General features: G+C 45.4%; 1 protein-coding gene across 1 annotated transcript in view; it reads left to right on the top strand.

The window, feature by feature from the left end:
• Nucleotides 1-2,140: 2,140 nt before the first annotated feature.
• LOC144772004 (uncharacterized) overlaps nucleotides 2,141-24,022 on the top strand; it is an 87,679-nt gene continuing 65,797 nt past the window's right edge. The window contains exon 1 of the mRNA XM_078656223.1: nucleotides 2,141-2,292. Coding sequence (XP_078512349.1) covers nucleotides 2,247-2,292 — 46 coding nt within the window. The 5' untranslated portion in view covers nucleotides 2,141-2,246. The remainder of the gene's footprint in view (nucleotides 2,293-24,022) is intronic.

A 24,022-nucleotide genomic window follows, 5' to 3' on the forward strand; every position in this document is an offset into this window, starting at 1 on the left:
AAAAAGTGCATGCTTCTCTAATTGCTCTTTCCTTATTCAAGATGGCTGCCTCTCGCAAGAGATGCAAATAGTGCTCCATGTACTAGGTGATTGTTTACAACACCACCTGTCTCACTGGGAATTTATTTCAAATCAACCTGCTCATTCTATTTTTGTTGTTAAGATAACATTTTCTCTCTGTAAATACAGCAACTTTTACCTCTACATCTTTTTTAAATGCCACTGCTACCATCTTGTCAGTTCCCACTCCTTTCCTCTGACTCCAGACAGAGCCACTGGAAACCTAGTTTTCAGATACATCCTTCATCGTTGCATATGTTACCAGTGGCAGACCTTCTATTCAATAGATCTTATATTTGTAACATAATTTCTTGTGTGAGATCTTTTCCCTAGTTACCACAATATGTAATAACACACTATACCTGGTTTGAACTTTCTGATGTTGAGCTATCTATGGTCATGGGAAAATGATTTGATTGGCACCTCTGCAGGATTGAGTGAGTTTATTTAGGTTTTCACTAATCACAATTGTCTTCAAAGAGGAAACTAAACAAAAGTGTTGTACCTTTTCTTCAGCCTAATGTGGGTTGGATGATAATGATGTCTAATGATACATCACAGAGCATCTTCTTTCTTGCTTTGCTCTGGTTATTAGGGATACAACTAGGTACTTAGTTCTTTTCATCTGCTTACACTGTCGCTCCACTTATTATCACCAAGTGTAGTGCCGATATTCTTTCTTGTTAGAGCCTTTCAAGCTGGAAGCAGGCCATGATAGTGCCCTTATTAACCATTCCCACTGCACATCCACATAGCCTCTGCAATTTTAGACCTATTTCTCTGGGACCAGTGCCTACCCTTAAAAAATATATTTAGGGCCAGTCAGAAAGGGGTTTAACAACCTTCTTTGAAGGGTGGTAAACTGTGACTGTTTTGCGACTGCAAATGCGGTTGCAAAACAGTCATACATGACATTTGGGGTCGCTATTAGGAAGGGGCGTTCCCTTCCTAATAGTGAGTCGCAAAACACCTATTTGCGAGTCGCAAAATAGGGTTTGTACATGGCCAAAGGGCTTTTTGCATGCGCAAACGGGTCTAAGACCCATTTGCGCATGCAAATATCTGTCGTACATATGGCCCGTAGTGCACCATTTGTTTTGTTCTCCGGTATGCCTGAGTTACCCATATCAGCTTTCCACACCATTGGAACCGAGAGGAGACTGACAAACTTGTGTTTAGCATTAACTGACGTTTAATAGTTTATACACCATTTCACGGTATGCCCTGATGCCCTTTGGGTATAAGCTTTATATGTTCATATACATCTGTCCTACACATGTATCCTTTCTGTGGTTTCTGTGGTTTTCTACTTGTTTATGGACACTTCATCCCACGAGTACAGACATATCTGCACTCCATGCAGGGCCTAAACCCCTGGCCTATTATTCATGCAACAGCCGCCTTATGCCTAGGACTAAGCATACAGGCCCTCTGCTAATCTCTCATATCTTTTGGGGGGAAAGTGTCGACTTTTAATAATAATATTACTTACCCAAGAAATAGATACACCAGATTATCTTTTGCAACTGACTGAACAAATCACGGTTCGAAAGAAAGGGTTGGGGTGTCTTTCTACAGCCCCTTCGATCTTCCTGTGGTGCATTCATTTTTGGCCCATGACTTTTAACATGTGGAAATAACCCATCCATGCCCATTGCATCACTGACATGGTCAGTACATGACTGGAACGGACTGGAAATTAAATTGTCTACGAGTTCTCCTCGCTGTACTGCTGCCATGCCTAGACTCTGCTTCTGTCCCATGAACCCCTTATGTGTGCTGGCCCTGTCTTTGTCCTCAGGTCTGTCACCGAGTGCCCTGTCCCCTGTCCTTGGTTCCATGTCACTGCCTAGATACATTCCAGACCTTATGACCCATGCTGGTGAACCAAGCATCTGGGCACAGGCCTGTGTTTACATCCTACAGGCGATAGATGGCAGCAACGTGTCCGTTCAATCTCTTGCAGAAACATGTACCATTGGAGGTTCGTGCTTGGCGCTTATCACCTTTCAACACTGGGCACGGAGGTTTCGGTGCGCATGCCAGCGCAAATCATCATACACGAGGATTATGACAAGAACGCCGACACAAACGACATCGCACTCGTCAGGTTGAAGTTACCTGTGAAAGTCAGCCGCTTCGTCCAGCCCGCCTGCATTCCAAAGGGCGACGTGGACGTGTACGCCATGACGCACTGCATTGTCAGCGGATGGGGCGTCATGAAGTCATCTGGTGAGACCACACACCTCTTTTGTAAACTTTATTACACTGGTATTTATTTACTAATGAACTGTAAACGTCTCAAAAGAGTTGCATTTCAAACCTTTGTGTATGTATAGATCAGAAGGCCTGTCTAATCCAGATTCCCCCCACAAGAACCTGCGAGGAAGTATTTGACAAGAGGTGGCAGATATGTCAATCCCAAAATATCCTGCTTTTGCTTGTTGCAAACATGTGATATGCTTATCCTTCCTTTCTTTCCCTTCCTCCCCTTAGACTCAATGTTCAGAATGTTTATTTTCGTATTTGCAGGGAAGTCGTTTAAATATGTTTACAGCCTGTCTTGTGGTCTGCTATGACACGCTTGCTCGAGATTTTCTGTTTTACATAGGCCTGTGAAGTTTTTGCACATTGTTCTATTTTGCTTCACTTGTAGTTGTACTTGTAGTTCTAAGATATCCTGAAACGCAGCACAGGGCTAGATACTCTTAAATTGTACGAGTCTTTGGGGTAACAAATGTGTTTAATTGTACAAATGAGTTGTAGTCACAATAGTTGCAAACAGAATAAGTGCATGATAACAAATTGACTCAAAATAATAGGTATATCGAAGGTCTACGTTAGTGGTAGAAAGCTAGAGCATGCAATTTCAAATATTACATTTATAGATACAATGAATGCCTGGGTGGAAGGAACCCCTTCGTTGCCCTCATTTGGCATGTGTCCTTGAGAACAGGGTTCTTGATTGGTGCATAAAAATATGCAAAGGTTGTTTTTCTACCTCCATTAGAGAGGAGCTTATTAAGGAAAATGCACCAAAACCTCTTTTGTTGCGTGACTGTGAGGGTGCATGACTGAAAGGCCAACTTGGACAGCCCCCCTTCATACTATGAGTTAGTATCCCACCCTGTTTAGAGACGTACTATCCCACCCTGTTTAGAGACGTATTTTGTTGGAATGCGTAATGCATTGAATCTACACATTCGGGAATTCTAGTCTACGGGATTGACATAAACTGATTCCACTCCACTCTCTGTTTCTGTCAAGCTGGATTTGCCCCATCAGAATGGCACTGGATGTCGAAGGAGCTCTCTAGCTCTCCTAAACGAGGGTGCTAGTGCAGAAGAGGGATCAGGCAGTCTGATGGCCGCCCCTCTACCAGTCCAGCAGAGGGGCCAAGCAGTCTGATGGCCGCCCTTCTACCTGTCCAGCAGAGGGTACAGGCAGTCTGATGGCTTCCATTCTACCGGTCCCGCATAGTGGTCAGGCAGTATGATGGCCACACTTCCACCAGTCCAGCAGAAGGGTCAGTAATCTGAAGGCCGCCTTTCTACCTGTCCAGCAGAGGGGTCAGGCAGTCTGATGGCCGCTAATTCTACCAGTCCAGTAGAGGTGTCAGGCAGTCTGATGGCTGCCCTTCTACCAGTCCAGCAGAGGGGTCAGCAATCTGATGGCCGCCCTTCTACCTGTCCAGCAGATTGGGTAGGCAGTCTGATGCCCACCCTGCTACCAGTCCCGCAGAGGAGTCAGGCAGTTTGATGGTTGCCATTCTACCAGTCCAGCAGAGGGGTCAGGCAGACTGATGGCCGCTAATTCTACCAGTACAGTAGAGGGGTCAGGCAGTCTGATTCCACCCTTTTACCAGTCCAGCAGAGGGATCAGCAATCTGATGGCCGCCCTTCTACCTGTCCAGCAGATTGGTCAGGCAGTCTGACAGCCGCCCTTCTACCAGTCCAGCAGAGGGGTCAGCAATCTGATGGCCGCCCTTCTACCTGTCCAGCAGATTGGGTAGGCAATCTTATGCCCACCCTGCTACCAGTCCCGCAGAGGAGTCAGGCAGTCTGATGGTTGCCATTCTACCAGTCCAGCAGAGGGGTCAGGCAGACTGATGGCCGCTAATTCTACCAGTACAGTAGAGGGGTCAGGCAGTCTGATGCCACCCTTCTACCAGTCCAGCAGAGGGATCAGCAATCTGATGGCCGCCCTTGGTCAGGCAGTCTGACAGCCGCCCTTCTACCAAACCAGCAGAGAGGTAAAGCAGTCTGATGGCCGCCCTTCTACCAATCATGGCCTAAATAAAAAATGTGCTAGCATTTGCACAAATATTTTTCTATTCTATTAAGGATATGGAAGCGAGGATTATTGCTTCTCTTTATTTTACTGGAAAAAACACAGCAGCCAATGAAACACGTTTTGACATTACACAAACTACATTGCCCATGATACTCTGCTACTCTGCTCACAACCATCAATCACGGTCAAGCAGTCCTTATAGGAGTAGCCATCGACATATTAATAGCCTCTTTCTTTGCTCCGAACAGTCCATCAAATCAAACTCGATAATAACCAATATTGCCTGTGGGGCATCTTTTCTTGCCAACCGCTCTCAAACCATCTGGTCGCCCCCTTTTACGGTGGAAATCCCCCTCTTGATTGTTGGGGTGCCTCAGGGCTCTATTTTGAGCCCTAGTAGGGCATTAGGCAGAAGGCGCCATGCAAATGGTTGTATGTAAGGCTTGGTTATCATAAGAGTCAATGAAACAGGGGAGCGGTCCGATAGGATATGGGCATGATGGGCAGCCCCCGTCACCCAGGAGTGCATATCTTGGGATGTGAGCCAGTACTCAATTCTGGACCAAGCATGGTGTTGCTGCATGATACACGTGCCTTCCCGGATGTTGGGGTGGAGTGTCTGCCATGTGTCAATTAGTCTGTAGTTGACAATTAACCCTTTTATGACTGCGGCGGCTTGCGGGTGGTGCGTCCGTGAGGTGCCAACCCTGTCTTGTGCTAGGGACAAAACGGTGTTGAAATTGCCCCCCCCCTCAGAGTAACGCAGCATCCCCCATGGACTGTATTTAATGCCATACCTGTTGAAAGAAAGTGGGATCGTCCACATAGGGCCATACACGTTTGCAAGAATAATCCATTGATTAAATAATGTCCCCAGTTGTAGTAGATATCGCCCCTCTGGGTCGCTGACCACTTTCATTGTTTGCCAGGGAACTCCCCGTCTTATTAGTGTCACCACCCCTCTGAAGTAGTTAGAATAACAGGATGTATGCACTTCACTTCATCTATTGGATTTTAATCTGGAACAGACAGTGCTCGAAGATGAGTATCCTGTAGGAGGCACACATCCGCTGTATGTCTAATGAGGTAAGACTGCACCAGTCGCGATTTATGAGGATTGTTTAAGCCACGTACATTCCAAATGACCCATCTTGAGTGTGATGGCAGAACCTGAATCCTATGTCATACCCCACATGTGGATATTAAGCAGCAAAGGACATGATATGCACTGCAATGAACAATACAAAACAAGAACGTTCCCAACCCACCCCCAACCCACACCAACCCCCCAAACAGGTTGTGTTACCAAAGTAGATCACTCCTGACTAACCAGAAGCCCACATAGTATGGGGCCAAAGGGAATCATCCCAGCGGGGGCGTGAGGTTTCTGGCAAACTGCCCTGTCGCGGTGGAAAGTGTAATTTATACCTAGACTGAGGGCATAGTAGTTAGTCATTGTCACTTAGCTGACTAAGTGATAAAGAGTCCTTCTTGCAGCCCTTGTCATACTGTTTCCTTGTGTGTTGTTTGGCGAACTTCAGAGCGGCACTTGCTTCCGTAAAAACTAGGGGTTTTCCTCCAGCCTGCACACAAAGTTTGGTGGGATAAAGCATCGCATAGGTAGTTCCGTTTTTTGCAACAATTTCTTGGCAGTGATAAACTGATGATGCGCTGCTTGAACCGCCTCGGTAAAATCTGGATAGAGAGCTATGGCGTTATTCTAATATTGCAATTCTCCGCGCTCTCGGGCCAGGCGTAAAACCGTATCTCTATCTCTGTAATTTAATTACCGAGCCAAGATCGGTCGCGGCGAGGTGCCTGGAGGGGGCTTGGGCGCAAGAGTGCGATGGGCACGCTCCACCAAGAACATGGCTGACAGGTCGGGTCCAAATACATATTGAAGGAGGCCTTCAACGTATTACTGCATATTAGGTATATTTGTTGACTTTGGAACGCCTGTGATATGAACATTGTTCCTTCTAGAACGAGCGAGATCTTTATTGCGTGCCTTTATTACATCAAGCACTTTGTCCACTCGTAGACTGTGTTCACGAGTTTCCGCCTGCCGGTCATCATTGTCCGATACCCTGGCCTCCAGCGTGTCAAGCCTGCTCTCGTGTTTCTCTACTTTGTGTGCTACTTGATCTATTTGCACAGCAAGTAAATCCAACTTAGAGTCAATCTCCTTCAGGCTAACCTTCACTTCCCTCATCATGGTCTTTATGTCGTCTTCTTGCTCTGATTCTAGCTGTGTCTCCGGTACATTCGTCTGTATCGACATTTCGCTGTCCAGTTGTCTGAGGGTGCGTTTTTCAAAAGTTGTTTTTGCCTGTTTATTGTCTGTTTTCCCCATTGCAACCACTAGCGGTGCAGCTGGAACTCTGAGTGTGCAGCAATCAAAGGAGTGATGGCTGAGGAAGGAGTAGGCGCTGCGCTCCAGATCAGTTCCCAATCGTGTAGCTCTTCAGCGTACTGCAGTAGTCATGGCAGGCAGGTGCGCAATATCGGGAGATGGGGAAAGCGCAGCTTCAATACCCCGGACAGGTCGCCTTCCGGCAGCGCTACTGATGACCCGATTCACCTCCGGCAGCACGCTCGACAGGCGCGGTCCATGCAGAGCAGAAGCACAGGTCCAACTTAGTGCCACAGGGCTGGGGAATGCGTGCTGGCTTGTTGCTAGTCCCACACTGGCTTCGATTACTAAATGCGCCAATGGGCCTCAATCTCGCAACAAAAATATCAAGGGGGGGGCCTCCGTTATATTGTTAGGGTGTTCCGCTCATTCGTTACTAATCGACGTGCACGCTGCCCCATGCTCTCGGCCTCTCTTCGCATTCCTGATCAGCCTTCTCTTTTCAAGTCCCCTATTGTAAATAGATTTCTTAAGGGCAATACTCACCTTTTTCCTCCCATTCCTTTCGTAATGCCCCAGTGGGACTGACATCTGGCCATGTGTGCTTCTTTCGAGCCACTACATAATTGTCCTCTTAAGACTTTTGACCTTAAAGACTGCTTTTTTGGTTTCCATCACATCTGCTCGCAGGGTGAGTGAGCTTCAGGCTCTTTTTTCTAAGCCTTGCTGTTCATCCGGACAAGACCTTCTTTTCTTCCCAAAGTGGCTACCTCTTTCCACATAGGACAGACCATCACTTTGCCCACCTTCTTCCCGCCCCGTATCCTTCCAAGGAGTAAGAGAGACTCCACTATCTGGATCCAAAACGTGCGTTATCATTTTATCTGGATCGTACAAAACAATTCTGGGTGGATGATCAACTCTTTGTTGGCTATGTGGGCGCCAAAAAAGGTTGGGCCGTGCAAAAACTGATCTTTTCTCAATGGCTCATCCTTAGCATTAAAATCTGTTATTTCTTGGCGAAAAAGGAGCCTCCGATAGGGCTGCATGCCCATTACACCAGGTGAACAGGAGCTACTACTGCTTTGGGACGTTGGGTTCCCCTCATGACATCTGCCAGGCAGCCACGTAGGCATCTCTGCACACGTTCACAAAACACTACTGCCTGGATAGCCATGTCCGGAGAGATGGCTTCTTTGGCTGTTCAGTTCTCCAGGACTTTCTGGTGTGAACTTGGTTCGCAGACCCACCTCCGGGGTTGGTATTGCTGGGGTATCTATTCTGAGGTAAGGAATATATAACTAATAGTCTCTTTCAGATGAACACGTTACTTACCTTCGGTAACGATATATCTGTAAGAGATATGTATTAGGTATAGATTCCTTACCGCCCCACCGATCCTCCCCGTTCTGTGAACTGATTTCAAGAGTAAGGGTTTCCCTTTCAGGTTCAGGGCCCTAGTTTTGTGCACCAGTGGTAAGTGTCTTGCATGGCTCTGCGCTTCTGGAGTGGAATGTTGTGTAAAGAACTGACATCAGTGCGCAGGCGTGGCATCTAAATAGACACTGCAATGCCATTTGGGCGAACACGACGCCAACGACTTATGCGGAGACGACTAACGCCACCTACTGATGATCAGGGGTACTGCTAAAGAAAAAATCTCCAGATACAGTCTGACGCCTGGGGGTAATTCTAAGGTAAGGAATCTATAACTAATATATGTCTCTTACAGATAGACCATTACCGAAGGTAAATAACTTGTTCGTTTTGGTAGTTATAGTTTTCTTTGTTTCTGCATATTACCAATATCCATATCTTAGTTCAAGTTTCCCTCTACCAGTGTGTACCATGAATATCGAAACCAGAATATCAAGGCATGCAAATATCGAGGATAAAATATTGAATCCAAAATTTTGAAAGGTAAGTAAATATACATTTTCTATACCTAACTCCACATATATGTACCATTGTGATATGTATATTTTCAAGGCACATCAATGCACAGTTAGGAATAGTAAATCCATACTTTCCTGTGTGCACTTACCTTTTGATATTTTGTCCCCCTGATATTCTGTCCATAATGTTCTTCTATGACGATTTTCTTGAGCTTAATATTTAGTAGTACGCCCCCCTCGACATAAACACACCTATGTTCATCAATATTTTCTGTCTATGCTTTTGGTCATCGGTAGCACCAGATCATTTTGCCCACTTTCAATCAATACCATCAAAATGTTATTTAGAGACCAATGTCTAACTTGTATAACATAAGTGCCAGCACCCATGATATTTCTCGGGAGGATACTGCAGCATGCACCATCCATATGCTCTGCCTTCAAACTGCATGAAACCAAAAAAGAAGCACACTAAAACCAGCGCTGCCAAATTCCGGAATTGAGCTACTTCCAGACCATTACACTCCTACAGATGTGACAATTTTTACTGTGCCAGGTTGCTCAAAGCTATAAGAATGCCTCAGGCACCCCTGTATGATTATTTTTAATTTTATATTCTATTGTAAAACACTCTGCTCATACCCTCCTTTAAAAATAGACTGACATCCCTAATATCTCCTAAATATGTGCAGTGTTAATACATAAGTATTGGTGAAAAGCATCGTCAACCACTGGCACACTTCAGCACTGTTAGCGACTAGCTCTGATAACTCTTTTAGGATTCCTCTCTGCACATCATCCTTGTCACGCCCTGCTATGGCTACTGATGTATTCTGGTGTCTCTTTGGGTTCCTGGTTTTCATTCAAATCTTCCCAGTTTGAATTTGATGGTTTCCCACTCTTTCATTTTGATTCTCTATTTTCAATCACCCTTCTTAACTGCTGAGCCTGAAATCTGCCTGAGTTCCCTTTGCAGATTCTCCTGTTGTCAATCCCGGGTTGTGACCCACTGCGTGGACAGACGCCTACCCTTTGTTGCCTTTGGGACCTGGTGCCTGCCCTGGTCCTCCTCCCGCCGCCGCAACTCACATCAATAGCGGCCCCCGAGCGGAGGGGGTTCCAGGACTACGTTTCCCGCCCTGCACAGCGGCGGGAGACGCAAGGAAGATCGCGCCAGGTGGCGCATAAAGGAAGCGTCACCCCGGTGGAGCGGGTGACGCCTTTGCAGATTCTCCTGTTGTCAATCCCGGGTTGTGACCAACTGCGTGGACAGACGCCTACCCTTTGTTGCCTTTGGAACCTGGTGCCTGCCCTGGTCCTCCTCCCGCCGCCGCAACTCACATCAATAGCGGCCGCCGAGCGGAGGGGGTTCCAGGACTACGTTTTCCGCCCTGCACAGCGGCGGGAGACGCAAGGAAGATCGCGCCAGGCGGCGCATAAAGGAAGCGTCACCCCGGTGGAGCGGGTGACGCCTTTGCAGATTCTCCTGTTGTCAATCCCGGGTTGTGACCCACTGCGTGGACAGACGCCTACCCTTTGTTGCCTTTGGAACCTGGTGCCTGCCCTGGTCCTCCTCCCGCCGCCGCAACTCACATCAATAGCGGCCGCCGAGCGGAGGGGTTCCAGGACTACGTTTCCCGCCCTGCACAGCGGCGGGAGACGCAAGGAAGATTGCACCAGGCGGCGCATAAAGGAAGCGTCACCCCGGTGGAGCGGGTGACGCCTTTGCAGATTCTCCTGTTGTCAATCCCGGGTTGTGACCCACTGCGTGGACAGACACCTACCCTTTGTTGCCTTTGGAACCTGGTGCCTGCCCTGGTCCTCCTCCCGCCGCCGCAACTTACATCAATAGCGGCCGCCGAGCGGAGGGGGTTCCAGGACTACGTTTCCCGCCCTGCACAGCGGTGGGAGACGCAAGGAAGATCGCGCCAGGCGGCGCATAAAGGAAGCGTCACCCCGGTGGAGCGGGTGACCCCTTTGCAGATTCTCCTGTTGTCAATCCTGGGTTGTGACCCACTGGGTGGACAGACGCCTACCCTTTGTTGCCTTTGGAACCTGGTGCCTGCCCTGGTCTTCCTCCCGCCGCCGCAACTCACATCAATAGCGGCCGCCGAGCGGAGGGGGTTCCAGGACTACGTTTCCCGCCCTGCACAGCAACGGGAGACGCAAGGAAGATCGCGCCAGGCGGCGCATAAAGGAAGCGTCACCCCGGTGGAGCGGGTGACGCCTTTGCAGATTCTCCTGTTGTCAATCCCGGGTTGTGACCCACTGCGTGGACAGACGCCTACCCTTTGTTGCCTTTGGAACCTGGTGCCTGCCCTGGTCCTCCTCCCGCCACCGCAACTCACATCAATAGCGGCCGCCGAGCGGAGGGGGTTCCAGGGCTACGTTTCCCGCCCTGCACAGCGGCGGGAGACGCAAGGAAGATCGCGCCAGGCGGCGCATAAAGGGAGCGTCACCCCTGCGTCGCTGGAGCGCGCGGGAGCGCCCAGGGCTAAGCCCGGGCAAAGGGCGGGCCCTCTGTGGCCCTCAGTGGCTGAAGTAGGCTGGGCTGGGCCCACATATTTATATTTTATATTTGATTTTTTCGTTTTTTTCTTGTTTAGCTTGATAATTTTTTTTTTTTTAAACTTTTATTGTGCAGTAGGAAATATACAAATACGGGCCTACAACCATTCAGGCCGGCCACGACACAATATGAGCAGCCGATGACTCCAGAAGGATGGTGACCGGAATCAGCCAACAATACAAAAGCAACTAAGTCAGACTAGAAAGGATAAATACGGCCATCGAGCAGGAGCAAAAAAGGTTAATTTTTTAAATAAGGAGTATCGCAGGATCAATTGCAGTGTATGAATATCCGAGTTCCCAGAGTGGGCCACGAAGCAACAGCAAAACATAAGGGCATCAATGCGGATAATTATCAGCAACAGTGTACACCATACAAGAAATAGATGCCACATAGCAAAGCAGCGCCCACCGTGGCCCATCGCGTATCCACTTATCACCCAGTTACACTTTTAAGACAGAACAGAGGAACCGGAATAGCGACAATGAGTATAATCACCCGCCATACTACCTAAAAGAAAAAAAAAGAGGGGAAAAGGGGAAGGAGAAAGGGAAGAAATAATGTAAACAAGAAAAAGAGAACGCCGCGCTGGAGCAAGCACCCCACAGTAATAAGCACGTAAAGAAGTAAGGATAGCACCAGCAAGGTGGGCATGCGAATCGTAATCGAAACGCGCGAAGCGCAAGAAAGAGAACAACGCGCCTCCAGTACCCACCCTCAAGCATACCAAGGGAGACAGGAACAGACGCGGCGCTCCGATAAAGGGATACAAAAGGGCCATAGGACTAAGGAAAAGAAAAAGAAGCCCCAACCCACCCAACCCACCCTGCACCCCTGCAGAAGGCTACGGCCTACCCCCCCTCGCAGCGTGCCTGTCGCCCTAAATCAGAACCCGCAATATAGAGAAGTCAGGAAGAAGAAAAGAATAAAAAGGCAAAAAAAGGGGGGGGGAAAGAAATCAAGAGGGAGAGGGAGGGGACCCTAAAACGAAACGTTTGGCCCCAGCCCCCCGCCCACCCACGGAATTACACAGCGTCTAAACGAGATCGACACAATCTCAGGTATCATAAACTCACAAGGGGATCGTCCATATTATCATGAGTGGGGGTCGACCACAGCACAATCCGTCCACCAGTAGGTCTCAGGGTTATGTTTGGCTCACCCCTGGCCCTTCTTAGACATCATTATCACATATGAGGTAGCAGTGGGTAGCAAACACTGCAAGATGGAGAGGTCATCCAATCGGAACAAAACAAAGCAAGGATACAGACCAGGGGGCCCCAGTGACCAGCAACAAAACAAGAATCGTTCTCTGCAGTCCGGGTCTCTCAACAATGACAACAAGAGCAACAAAAACCAGGAGTTCAGTCTAGCCGAATAGGAAAGCAGAGGTTCCCCCGCAGAACAACAGGACGACCACACCAGAGTAGATCGGAACAGCGGTCCACAACGCTCCTCGAACGTTCGGGCAGGAACAGGCCCCAACTTGGAACCCACGTCCCCACACTCCACACTCCAATCTGTCAGAAGAGTCGGGGCCGCAGACTTACAGACTGGTTGATGGACAGCGGCAGCACTCCTCGCAGCAAACGAGGGGGACGAAGCAGCGTCACCACGAAGCCGATCCGCGGCCATGAAGAACGGTCTATCAAAGATGGCGGCGGACCGCATATCCTTCACTGAGGCACTGGGGGCCAAGGCCGCATGCAGGGACTGCAGGGCATCAAGAACATCACCAATCGTGGGCTCATGCTCATGCGACCAGGCCCCCACGCAATCCAGCCACACAAGTCCGCCGTTTCGAGGAAAGCCGTATCCCAAGTCGTCGGCCGCCATCTTGAGGGTTCAGCAGCGTCACCACCCTCCGCAACTCCCGGAACGGGCCCCCAAGCGAGGACCCCCCTGGAGTTCACACAGGCCCCACTAATGGCAGTCTTGGTGCAGAAAGATGTGCCACTAAATCGGGGGGTCCGCCTGCACCACCACTTGCGGGCATCACAAGCCGATTCCGGGTGCAGGGCTTCAGGATGACCGGACGAGGCAGCAACGGGGGGACACCCCTTGCACAGTCGATCCCCGTCTGCGGCGCACCACACTCCACACGGGCCTCCCGGCCACCAGAACAGGCCCGGTCAGTATCCACCGGGACAATCGCACAACGGCTTCTCACCGTCGGCTCTCTCTCCCGTCAGGGGCCGCCGTCGACACCGCCACCCCGGCCGATCCAAGCAGGCGAGGTTCCGGTCTCCACACCTCGAAGGCCGGGCCGAGCAAGAGCACAGCCTCGGAACCACAGCACGCAGGAGCCCCCAGATCAGACGGTGAGTAAAAGCAACGCTTTACGTTTCCGTTTCTTCCCGAGTGTGTCGTCTCGGGGCAGGATATTTTACAGGATTTGCGTGTTGGGCAGGAAGGCTGACGGAGCCGAGCTACAGAGCGGCCATTGCGGTCGCGAGCTTGGCTCCTCCCCCCAGCTTGATAGATTTTTATTATCCACTCATGCTTACATAGACATTGACTTGTTGACTAATACAGGATCTTGACTCACATTCTCCAATTGCCTATTTTTATATATTTTAAGTTGCTCTTGGATACAAGTCCAAAGATGACTGCTAAAAAATTACGATCTGGGAGACTCTTGGGGGGAAGACCTTGTGTTAAGACAAGATCCAACCCCCTGCGAAATAAGGATTAAAAAAATCTCCAATTAAAGGGTCAATGTCAGCTATTCCAGCTATGGGAAAATACAACGGATAAGGACTGGTGAGGGAGGCTGACCCTGAAGAAATCACTATAAATAAGAACATAGGGGTAGCTCCCTCACTTGGCTTAGAACCTGCATTTGTAAAGAAGGGGCCTGTTTTGGTAGAAAAATCGACACTTGACTTACAATCCTGTGAGGGGCTTAATCTAAACCCCGTAGAAAGCTCCGGTAGTGTTAATTTGCTCGCTTCTAGAATAGAGAATGTGCATCAAAATAATGTCTACCCAAAGCTTGACATGTGTTTGACTAATGATTTAGTAGGAAGTACCCTGCCAAAGGAGATATGTAATGGTGACTCTCAAGGGTTAGATATTGACCTGGAGTTGTGTGGTCGTTACTTAGCAGATGGTTCACTGAAATTATTTGAAGCCACTAAGACCCCGATTGGCGCTATGCCCTCTGGCTTGCAGCTTTATAGTAGCACCCCCTCCCTCAAATCTCATGATTTATCTATGCAGTCTGACCTTTCAAAAAGCCCTGTGTTCAACATTTCAGGTATCGATCCTATTATACCACTAGGCATGGATAGACATGAAAAGCCTATTTCGGAGTCATTGATTGCTTTGGAACATTTGTTGTCTTCGATATTACTGTTATTGAGTAAATTTGTGGGGAGCTCTGACTGTGTTCTGGAATCTGTCACTCAGATATTATAGGCCTTATTACTTAGATTTCCAGAGAAGACATTGGAACTAGATCCTAGAGTGGGTTCGCAGGAACCGGTGTACCCTGGTGCCTCTCCTTCCAGAGATCAAACTATTCCGGGGGTCCCAGCCAGAAGCAAGCCTCTTCCAGTCCCTAAATCTTCTGCTTATAATTGTATAAGGGATTCTGATTTTAAAATTGTAGAAGAAGATGGGTTTTCCGCAGATTGTAAACTTGATAAAGTGCTCTTCACAATTTTCATGCCAGAATCCAAGGGGACAGAGAAAGAAGAAAAAGGAATAATAGGGAAGCACAAAAGGTGTAGAGGAAAAAAGAGAAAACCAATTCGCAGATATTGAAAAAAAGGGTGAGACAAATAATATTTGAGGATTCTGAAGATCAGCCAAATGATCAGCCTAGTACGGAAGAGACAGTTAATGGGCTCTCGAAGCAGGATTCAAATACTTGTATCCCCGATACCCAAGTACCTTTTGCAGATTGCAATAAAATTCTCCCTAATTGTTCTATTTTGCCTACAGGAGGACCTCCCCTTGAGGTGGGGAGATCTACGACTCTCTTTCCTAAAATAGAAGTGACAAAGTTAGTCACTTCTGCCTCAGCTGTCCTCAATCCTGCTGCTCCTATTTTTCATTCCCTGGTTGAAGGTACAGCCTGTTCACAAGAACCTCCTAGAAAAATTACGGAAGATTGTGTAGATACACTGATTCTTGATTTTCTTCCGTTGTTTGACCACGATGTGGCATTAAATAGAACATGGCTACTTAAATGTTTTAGAGATATAGAGAGCCTAAAATTAATTCAATCAAATGATATTGATTTGGTTTCTATGTCAAGAACTGATAATACATCACATACCAGGGTAACGTTCTATTCCAAGCTAATAGTGAACCTCATTTTGAATCAAGCTGAAAATTTTCAAAGGCGAGGAATTGATGTGATACCTTTTCTGGCGAATTGTGGAGATAGATTCTGTGAAAATAGACCTATTCAACGGGGCTTGGGTCAAGCAGGTCACCCTCCCTTCTTCGAGGAATTAAAAATATGTGTATTAAAAACTAAACGGCTAGTGTCTCATGTAATTCCTGCCTCGCAAAAAATGTACAGCATTTCAATAGAGGATAACCAACAATTGAATTGGCTTCCTGGGGCTTTGTTAAGTAAATCAAAAGATAACCCAAAGCTATTTCCCAATCTTTAGCAGTAGCTTAAAAATTCTCTCCTGGAATGCCGCAGGGATCAACAATAGTCCTGAAAAATTACAGTATCTTCTCTCGTTGAACCCTGGTGTGATCTGCATCCAAGAGACCTGGTGTATAGACAGAATAGGCGTGGGGAGGGACTATTTTGTTCTTGAGGTCGCAGCCTCCCCTTCGAAGAGAGGGCATGCAAAAGGAGGAATTGCGTGCCTTCTCTCTAATAGATTAAAGTGGATCTTCTCCCATTATGTGGCTCAGAGTAACCTCTTTCAGGCGGTCACCCTTAGTAGCTTTGGTAGTGGGGAAAATAAAAACCCACTGGTTATAATAAATGCTTATATCCCCCCTGATGAATGTTACAATAGTGTATTAAAGAAGGTTTTTATTTTTATTAAAAAGATAAAGGAGACAATACTTACTCCTCAGATGCTGTTAGTGGGGGATTTCAATTGCAGAGTTTCTAATTATAGCTTAGAGCTTTTTAGAAATAAATTCAAAGAGGAAGCATTTTTGATTCCTCAAGCCCTTTTCCCCGATAAAATCAAAACTAATAAAAGAGGGAAAATGCTGCTGGAAGAATTATTTCTTATGGAGGGGCTAATAGTGAATGGTAGGCTCCCTTCTGATGTCCCAGCAAAATATACCCATAAATCCAGCACAAGTGAGTCCATTTTGGACTATGTAATCACAGACCACCACTCCTTCTCTATATTGAGAGATCTGGTGGTCTCAGAGAATATATTTAGTGATCATATGTTGATAACTTTAATCCTTTCAATACACCCTCCTAAATCTGACCCTTGGTCACTTAATGGTGATGCGGTCAATTTTCATAAGAAGTCTGGAAGATGTTTTTGGGACTTTAAAGCTATAAAGGGTCTGGGACATATCCTTGAAAAAACGATGTTAGAATTGAATAATTGGAAAGGGTCTGAATTAATCCATTTTGAGGATCTTATGAAGAAGATCATTTTGGATGTTAAAAAATCAAATTTGGCGCCAAAAAAGATTCTCCTCCCAAGATCGATCATTCTCCTCAATAAGGAAATAAATAAGTTAGTGCGGGAGCAATACCTGTGCAGATCAACTGAAAGACTCCGCAAAATTGATTGTTTAAAAAGAAGGAGAAGTAGGATTAAGAAAAAGATAAAAAAAGAAAAAGAAGATTCCCTATGGATAAGTCTACGGGAGGCAGTGGTTCATGGCAAAGTTAGACAGTTCTGGTCTCTTATTGGGGAGGGTTGTGGTGCAAGAGTTGGTCCCCTCCCAATTCCTATCCCTGAATCGTTATGGGTCAATTATATCTCCACTTTATACGCTATGAATGGGCAGTTAGTGGAGCTCAGGGGCCTCAGTATTGAGCTTGATTCCCCAATAGAGTCCCCTTCAGAAAGTATTATTGAACAGGCGATTACGGACATGCGTACTTCAGGAGCCATGGGGCCTGATGAACTCCCGATATCTGTCTTGAAATAGGAACCAGTATTATGGAGAAAAATACTGTTTCCTGTTTTCAGATTTTGCTTCATTAAGAAAATTGTCCCCTCCTCTTGGAAAGGGAGCATACTGGTGCCACTGTTCAAAAAGGGCAGCAGGGATATACCAAAGAACTATTGTCAAATAGCCCTCCTTGACGCAATTGGAAAAGTTTTCACCAAATGTTTGTTATCCTTAATTAATGTTTGGGTCGATGCGAACCACATTTTACCCCTAGAACAGACTGGCTTTCGCAAAGGGCACGGCACCCTAGATAACCTTACTGCACTTCAGATCATCTCTGATAAATATGTAAGGGCTCGTGGGGGATATGTGTATGCGGCATTTATAGACTTCTCCACAGCATTCGATAAAGTGGATCGCCCCCTGCTGTGGAGAAAGCTATCTGCCATGGGCATGCCTCCTCACTTGCTAGATCTGGTGCAGGTTTTACATACTGATACATGGTGTCGTGTCCTGCAAGGTGGAGAAAGGGGGTTATCACGTGTCATTCCGTCAATTAATGGATTAAAACAGGGCTGTCTTCTTGCCCCACTGCTCTTTTCACTGTATATTGCGGATCTTCCTGCATCTATCTCCTCAAGTGATGGTATAGCCCCGGTTGTAGGGGGAACCACTATCTCCTGCTTGTTATATGCAGATGATATTATAATATTGGATCTAACACCTAAAGGGTTGGCTAATCGTCTTCGTGCATTACATCTTTTTGCCGAAGCCCATTACTTGAGGATAAATGCAACAAAAAGCAAAATTATGTGTATCGCAGGGAGAAAAAAGTTAAAGTATAAGAACTTTGTTTGGACAGTGGGTGGCCATAAATTGGAGGTGGTAAAGACTTATACCTTTTTAGGAAAAATCATTTCCAATAATTTGAGTGACAAGCCCCACACTGATAACAATTCCCGCAAAGCTTTGTCTCAGGGAAAAGGCTTGAGTGCATTATACTCAGCCACGGGGAGAAGACATTTCAATTGCTTACTGGAAGTCTTTAGGGCACAAATCCCTTCTTCCCTTTTGTATGGAATGGAATTGGTTGACATAAGGCAATGGGATTTTTTACATTCTGTAGAAGGGAAGTTGTTAAGATCAATAGCCTCTCTTAACACCGCTTGTTCAGCGGCTGCCTGCAGACTTGAATATGGCCTTCGCAGCAGTTGGGTGCAGGGCCTAGCAGCTGTGGTACGGTGGGTTGCCAGTCTGGCTAGAGGAGAAATGGGTTCATTAAGAAATCTTATGAAGGTCGAACTGTTGGGCAGCTTAAAGGAGTACTCGCAAATTGTTAAGAATTTCAGAAAGGCGGCCGCCCTCCTCCAATTGGAAGAGAGCACACTTTTTATTGTTTCCGCCGCACAGTTAAAATCACTTTTAAAAGAGGCATCCTGGGACCTTAGCTTTAAAATGGACAAGGAGGCTATTTATCTTAAGAAGGGAGCTAACCATCTTACTGATTCGTATGTTAGGAAAGCTATGCAACCTTATTTCGCCTGGAATCTACCACATGGCATTCGGCGATTTTGGTTTCTTCTAAGACAGGATTTGTTGCCATTAAACAATCTATTGGCAAAGTGGTATGGTGCTCCTGCAATTTGTAATTTTTGCAACTTGTCCACCCAGGATTGCTTGCACGTTCTCTTCATATGCCCTGTATTGCGCCCATTTCGGCGTAAGTGGTTAAGATCTGTATGTTTACAATTGGGTATTTTAAACGCTAACTCTTTCTTACTTGCATTGTATAATCCCCTAAATGAAATCTTCTGTTTTAACATTTTTAACTTTTTTAAATGTTTTTTAGCTATTTATTGATGGCTTTTGTAGTAAATGAATCTGATTACTCTGTATTTTTGTAAACATTGTAGATGTCTTTCTTGCATTGAATGGGTTTTGTATTGTGTATGGTTTTTATGTGGATCTCCTCGGAGTTCCAAAAACATAATAAAGAATTGAATTGAATTGCCTGAGTTCCTTAACTGCAGCGATAACTATTCCTTAATTCATTCATTGAAACGTCTAACGATTGTACTTGGTTTAGTGTGGCTGATTTCATTACGAGACCAGAGGCTACCATTATGCATAACTTCTTTTATTGCCACTCCTGCAGCACCTTTAAAGACTTCACAATATACCAAAATACTAGAACTGGAACACAAAAGTCTATAAATATTCCTTCCACCAAACATTCTTCCTCTTTTAATTGCTGCTCCTGTTCAGATTAGTCACACATTTTTAAATGTATGTTAGTGTTTTGAAAAGAGTGTAGAGATCATTTGTATGAGTTGTAGTGTGGAGCTGGCTTCTAATGTTTGGAAGCATGCTCAAGTTTGAGTGTTGCAAGGAGATTTGAGATGCAAGATAAGAAAAGGAAGTTTAATTGTAATTTAGATGTGAGGCATGTAATTTTATTTAAACGGAAGCGAGAAGAGAGATTTATCGTTGTATTCTAACCCTCTACTGGGAAATGAGCGAGTAAACATGGGCTTTTTAAAAAATGCGGTAATGTTTAATTTCCGGCTGCCCTGTGTGGGCAGAGCTCACGGATGCCGTTTTTTCAAATGCGTCATGTCATAGAGCGAGAGCGTCTTGTTGCAGACACCATGTCATGTCGTATTTCATGCACGCGGTATTTTAGGGAGAAGTTCGTAGAGCAAGAGCGTCTGTTCATCCTTGCAGTCACTCCGAGTGGTCGCGCAGGGCACGTATTAACGTGGCTTACAGCCAGATCATGAAAGCAAAATCGTCTCGCAAAGGGCCAGATTCTGAGAATCTGGCCCTTTGCGAGCGCTATTTATGCATTTGGGATTCATCATCCCAAATGCAAAAATCGCACTTTTAGAAATCGCGAAATTGCGAATAATTGCATTTAAGGAATCTCAATTTGAGATTCCTTAAATGCAATTCATGAAGCATTTTAAAATTGCGAATTCGCAATCTGGGGCCGTTATTTACCGCGAAGTCTAACTATGTGGTAAATAGCGAAAACTTAGAAAAATGCACTTTAGTGCATTTTTCTAAGTTGTATGTTACACATACACATGTCCTTTGGACTTGTGTGTGCGCAACACCAGTGTGCATTAGCATTTCAGGGGTGCTACAGGGTGTCCTTTGGACACCCTGGCACCCTTGAAATCGCTTCCTTATTTGCGATTCGCTAATTGCTAATCGCAAATAAGGAATGACTCCCCATTCATTCCTATGGGCCTTTAGGCCCATAGGAATGAATGGGAAAGCCATTCCTTATTTGCGATTAGCAATTAGCGAATCGCAAATAAGGAAGCAGTAGAAATCGCAAAAAATATTGCGATTTCTACATGAATCCCGTTTTGCGAGTCTTTAATAGCGATTCCTTAAAAATCGCTATTAAGGACTCGCAAAACATGAGCATGATGAATCTGGGGGTTTGTCTCGCTTGGGAGCAAGGTGGCCATTTTGGATTGCGCTTAGTATTTGAGCATCATTTTGCACGTGAGGAGGCTATTTGAGGAGAAGAGATATTTAATTGTGAAGATAGGTTTTTGGGGGAGAAAAGAGAAAAGTTTTAGAAGAGATTTGATGAGGATTTAGAGGAATCAATATATTTTTGTGTTTGAAAGAAAGATGGAGAGATATATGAATTCTGATTTAGAGATTACAGGTAGTAGGGTGAATAAAGAGATAGTTAAAAATGTTATTGATTATATTAAAAGTAGAAAAAGGTAAAAAGTTGAGTCAGGTGAGGAGTTCTTCTAATTGTCTGAAGGAGAAGGAATGAGTACTGATGTTGGGAAAAAGCAACAAAGAAAACCAGACATATTGAGGAAGTTGATATGACACATAATTTAAAGGTTGGAGGTAAGGCAACCTTGAAGAAAGATGTCCTTGGCGGCACAAAAAGATGATGTCATTGGCAGCACACTAGAGGATGAGGATTTTGAGAATGAAATCCACAATTCGATTTCTGGAAAAAGTATTGGAAGTATGGATGAGTATATTTTAAATTTACAGGAGAATGACGGATATGAGGAGTTTGAGGATATGGAAGTAGACGAGTCGAATGATAGCATTAAGGATATTCAATGTTTAGTCCAATGAATATTAAGCATCCTAGGGGCAGAGAATGGTGGCCTATGGATCACGAGGCAAAGTTTATAAAGACATGGATTAATAAGCCATTAGACAGAGAATGTGTAGACTGATGAGGGCAGAATGCTCAAGACCTAGGATTGTGGAGAAGGTTTGTGCACCACCTAATTTAGACCGGGATCGGATAAATTATTTGTTTAGATTGGGAAAGATCAGAGGAAGGGTCTAGAAAGATCCTTAAAAATATGCCAGGATAAACGTCTGGATGTATTGGGGCCACTGGGGCCACTATGAAGAATTATAGACATGGCTGAGGGTGCTTATGCAAATGAGGAGGGGTAGGTGTGAAATTGATAAGAGGATGGAGTTGCAGGAGAAGAGGAAGGGTATTTGAAGGAAAAGACATCCTAAGTTGGGGGATATGGCACAGAAGGAAGCAAGTGATGATACAAAGGGTTTGCTGTTTGGAGAAGGTTTTGTGAAAGGGATAGGAAAATATGTCAGTACTTTTACAGCTTTAGATAAGGCTCAGGGAAACATGAGGGAAGTTTTTGGAGTTTTTGGAAGGGCCAGTCGGAGTGGACCCTTGCTGGCCGTAGAAGGCAGAGGTCCCATTATGGAACACAATATAACTCACAGTATGGATGGCATACAGAGGTAGAGGATATCAAAGGGCTTTAGTCCTCTTAGGTAATGCAAATGCAGGGTTGTTGCAGGAGAGGAGGGAGCGTATTTTAATGAAAATACATCTAAAGTTGAGAGATAAGGCACAGAAGGAAGCAAGTGATGATACAAAGGGTTTGCTGTTTGGAGAAGGTTTTGTTAAAGGGATAGGAAAGTATGTCAGTACTTTTAGAGCTTTAGATAAGGCTCAGGGAAACATGAGTTGAGTGGAGTTTTGGAAGGGCCAGTTGGAGGGGACCCTTTACTGGCCGTAGAAGGCAGAGGTCCCATTATGCAACACATTATGGCTTACTGTATGGATGGCATTCAGAGGTAGAGGATATCAGCAAGGTACATAATTTTATCCCAGTAGAGGAAGGGCAGGAAGACAAAGCAGGAGATATTCGAGAGGACAGGAGTACTCAATAATGGAGGACAAGATGAGTATAGGGATTATTTTAGGTTGTTCCAGAAAGGAGTAGGAGGACAATTGAGATTTTTCAAGAAGGAATGGGAGAAAATAAAAGGGGACCCTTGGATCTTGGACATGGTACAGGATTATGTAATAGGAGTTTGTAAGTTGTCCATTTCAGGAATGGGAACAAAGAGAGACATGATTTCTTTAGGACAAGAGGCTATAGTAGACAAAGAAATTGTTTCTCTAATTGGACAAATGCAATAGTAGAAGTGGAGGAATCAGAAAGGTTTGTTGTAAACAATTTTTTTTTTGGTGGAAAAGAAGTACAAAGGGTGGCGAGCTGTTATTAATCTCAGAGAGCTAAACAAATTCTTAGTGTATCGTCACTTCAGAATGGAGGGAACCCATTGTCTAATGGATTTGTTGATAGAGAAAGATTGGATGGTAAAATTGGATCTAAAGGATGCAAATTTTGTACAATTACCAAGGCAGGAGAGAGTTAAAGATTTTTGCAGTTCAGATGGAAGACAAGATCATACCAATTCCTGTGTTCATCTTTCGGACTTTCCTCAGCACCTTGGTGTTTCACAAAGGTAATTAGAGTAGTTGTTGCTTTTTTTCATCAGAATGGGGTAAGGATGATGATTTACTTAGACAGTATTCTGATATTATCTCAATGCCAAGAAGAATTGAGGAGCTCAATGCAGGAAGTAGTGCAGAAGCTGGAGAAATTAGGTTTCTTTTTAAACAGGGAGAAATCTTGTATGGCGCCTACTCAGAGTTTGGAGTTATTAGGTATTCGAGTGGATACAATAGATTGCTAGTTAAGTCTGCCAGGAAGGAAGATGATGATGATGATGATAAAAAGGGAAATTCAGCATAGTTTGAAAAAAGACTTGGTTACATTAAGGGAGTTGGCAAGGATTATAGATCCGTTGTCATCTTCAGTCTAGGCAATTTTTTCAGGACTTCTTTATTATCATGCATTACAGAGATTGAAAGGAGAAGCATTAAGAAGGGGATTATGGTATGGAGACAGAGTAGCTTGGGATACTGAGGCAAGGAAGGAGCTTTGTTGGTGGTTAGACAACATGGAGTCATGGAATGGCAGAGCTTTATTTGGTGCAACACCGGATTTCGTGATGGAGTCAGGTGAAAGTTAACTGGCTGGGGAGCATGTTTGGAAACAGGTGGTGTGTGGACAAGAGAAGAGAAGCTAGATCATATAAATCGCCTGGAATTGACTACAGGTTTATATGCTTTGCAAAGTTTTAAGGAGAGAATAAAGGGACATACAGTTTTGATGCAGATGAACAATGTGTCTGCAGTAACATATAAACAAGTTGGGGAGACAGATTCCCGGAATTTAGAAGAACTAGTGAAGGATTTTTGTAATTTTTCCCTAGAGCACAAGGTGGGGGTGAAAGCGGAATATTTACCAGAAGAATTGAATTTGAGTGCAGATTGGAGTTCAAGGAATTGGAAGGACTTCAGTGACTGGAAGTTGGAAAAGAAATGTTTTGGCAAGATTAACAATGTTTGGGGTGCCTTAGAGGTGGCCCTCTTTGCAAGTTGTCTAACGTTTCAATTGT

The sequence above is a fragment of the Lissotriton helveticus genome, chromosome 1_1 (genome assembly GCF_964261635.1).
Source record: "Lissotriton helveticus chromosome 1_1, aLisHel1.1, whole genome shotgun sequence".
Classification (NCBI taxonomy): domain Eukaryota; kingdom Metazoa; phylum Chordata; class Amphibia; order Caudata; family Salamandridae; genus Lissotriton; species Lissotriton helveticus.